At 32.2% G+C, this 996-nt stretch overlaps 1 protein-coding gene across 1 annotated transcript in view; it reads right to left on the bottom strand.

The window, feature by feature from the left end:
- The window catches only part of LOC106868019 (transient receptor potential cation channel subfamily A member 1), a 143,923-nt gene that overhangs the window by 59,452 nt on the left and 83,475 nt on the right, over positions 1-996 (bottom strand). Inside the window, exon 9 of the mRNA XM_052970331.1 lies at positions 336-524. Coding sequence (XP_052826291.1) covers positions 336-524 — 189 coding nt within the window. The remainder of the gene's footprint in view (positions 1-335; positions 525-996) is intronic.

Raw genomic sequence — 996 nt, 5'->3', positions numbered from 1 at the left:
AGCGGCACGAACTTTCCGGACAACACAATATATTATATTATATTATATTATATTATTGGGTTGTCCGGAAAGTTCGTGCCGATTTTTAAAGGAAAGAAAAAGGTCAATAAATACTTGCCATTACATTTTTAATCAACCAAATATGAACCATTTTGTTGCACAATGCGTCTCCATCTTTGCTTTAACTTGAAAATACTCTCTTCCTAGAATTGAGGTGGTTTCATGGCAAATAAGTCGAAAGGTAAGCTACTATAAAGCGGCACGAACTTTCCGGACAACACAATATATTATATTATATTATATTATATTATAATCATATTGCATTTGTTTCTTACCTTTGATATCAGAAATTCGATGATGTGGCCGTGATTAAATAAAGTAGCTCTATGAAGAGGCGTCATTTCTAAAATGTCTTTCTGACGTAAAGCTTTCATGAAACTTTCCTCTTGGAGTTCTGACATCAATGTGACCATGTCTAAATTACCTTGAGCGCTGGCCAGATGAAGTGGATTATAAAGGTCATCCTGAAGGAGATGAAAATCATTTTTATAATTTATACTATATCGTGTTTTAGACTGTTTTTTTCTTCTTTTGACTGATATATCTATTTTGATAAACTTTGGATGTAACCGAAAAAAATTCACTACTTTTGTTGTTCAATATACCACTATTGCGGCGGCGGCTACTGCTACTGCGGATCTTTTTTAAAAGGGGGGCCACATTTTTCATTAATGTTTTACGTAGTGTTTTTGGTACCGAAAGACTTTCAAACTTCGTATACTTATCTATTTTGTGTTATAGAACAGAAAAATATTTTTGTATTCGAATTTATTTCATGTAAAAAATTGTCTTATTTCGATAATTTCAACCAATCACTGGCAAGTATTCAGTTGTTTACATTTACTCCTTTGGCTCATTAAGCGATGTAAAGCGTATTTAATCTCCATACCTTCGTTTTATTTGCTTTTTTCATTTTAAATTTGCTTTAACCCTAAC

The sequence above is a fragment of the Octopus bimaculoides genome, chromosome 9, assembly GCF_001194135.2.
Source record: "Octopus bimaculoides isolate UCB-OBI-ISO-001 chromosome 9, ASM119413v2, whole genome shotgun sequence".
NCBI lineage: Eukaryota > Metazoa > Mollusca > Cephalopoda > Octopoda > Octopodidae > Octopus > Octopus bimaculoides.
The sequence above is the reverse complement of the archived record's forward strand: the minus strand, read 5'-3'. Positions and strand labels throughout refer to the sequence as shown.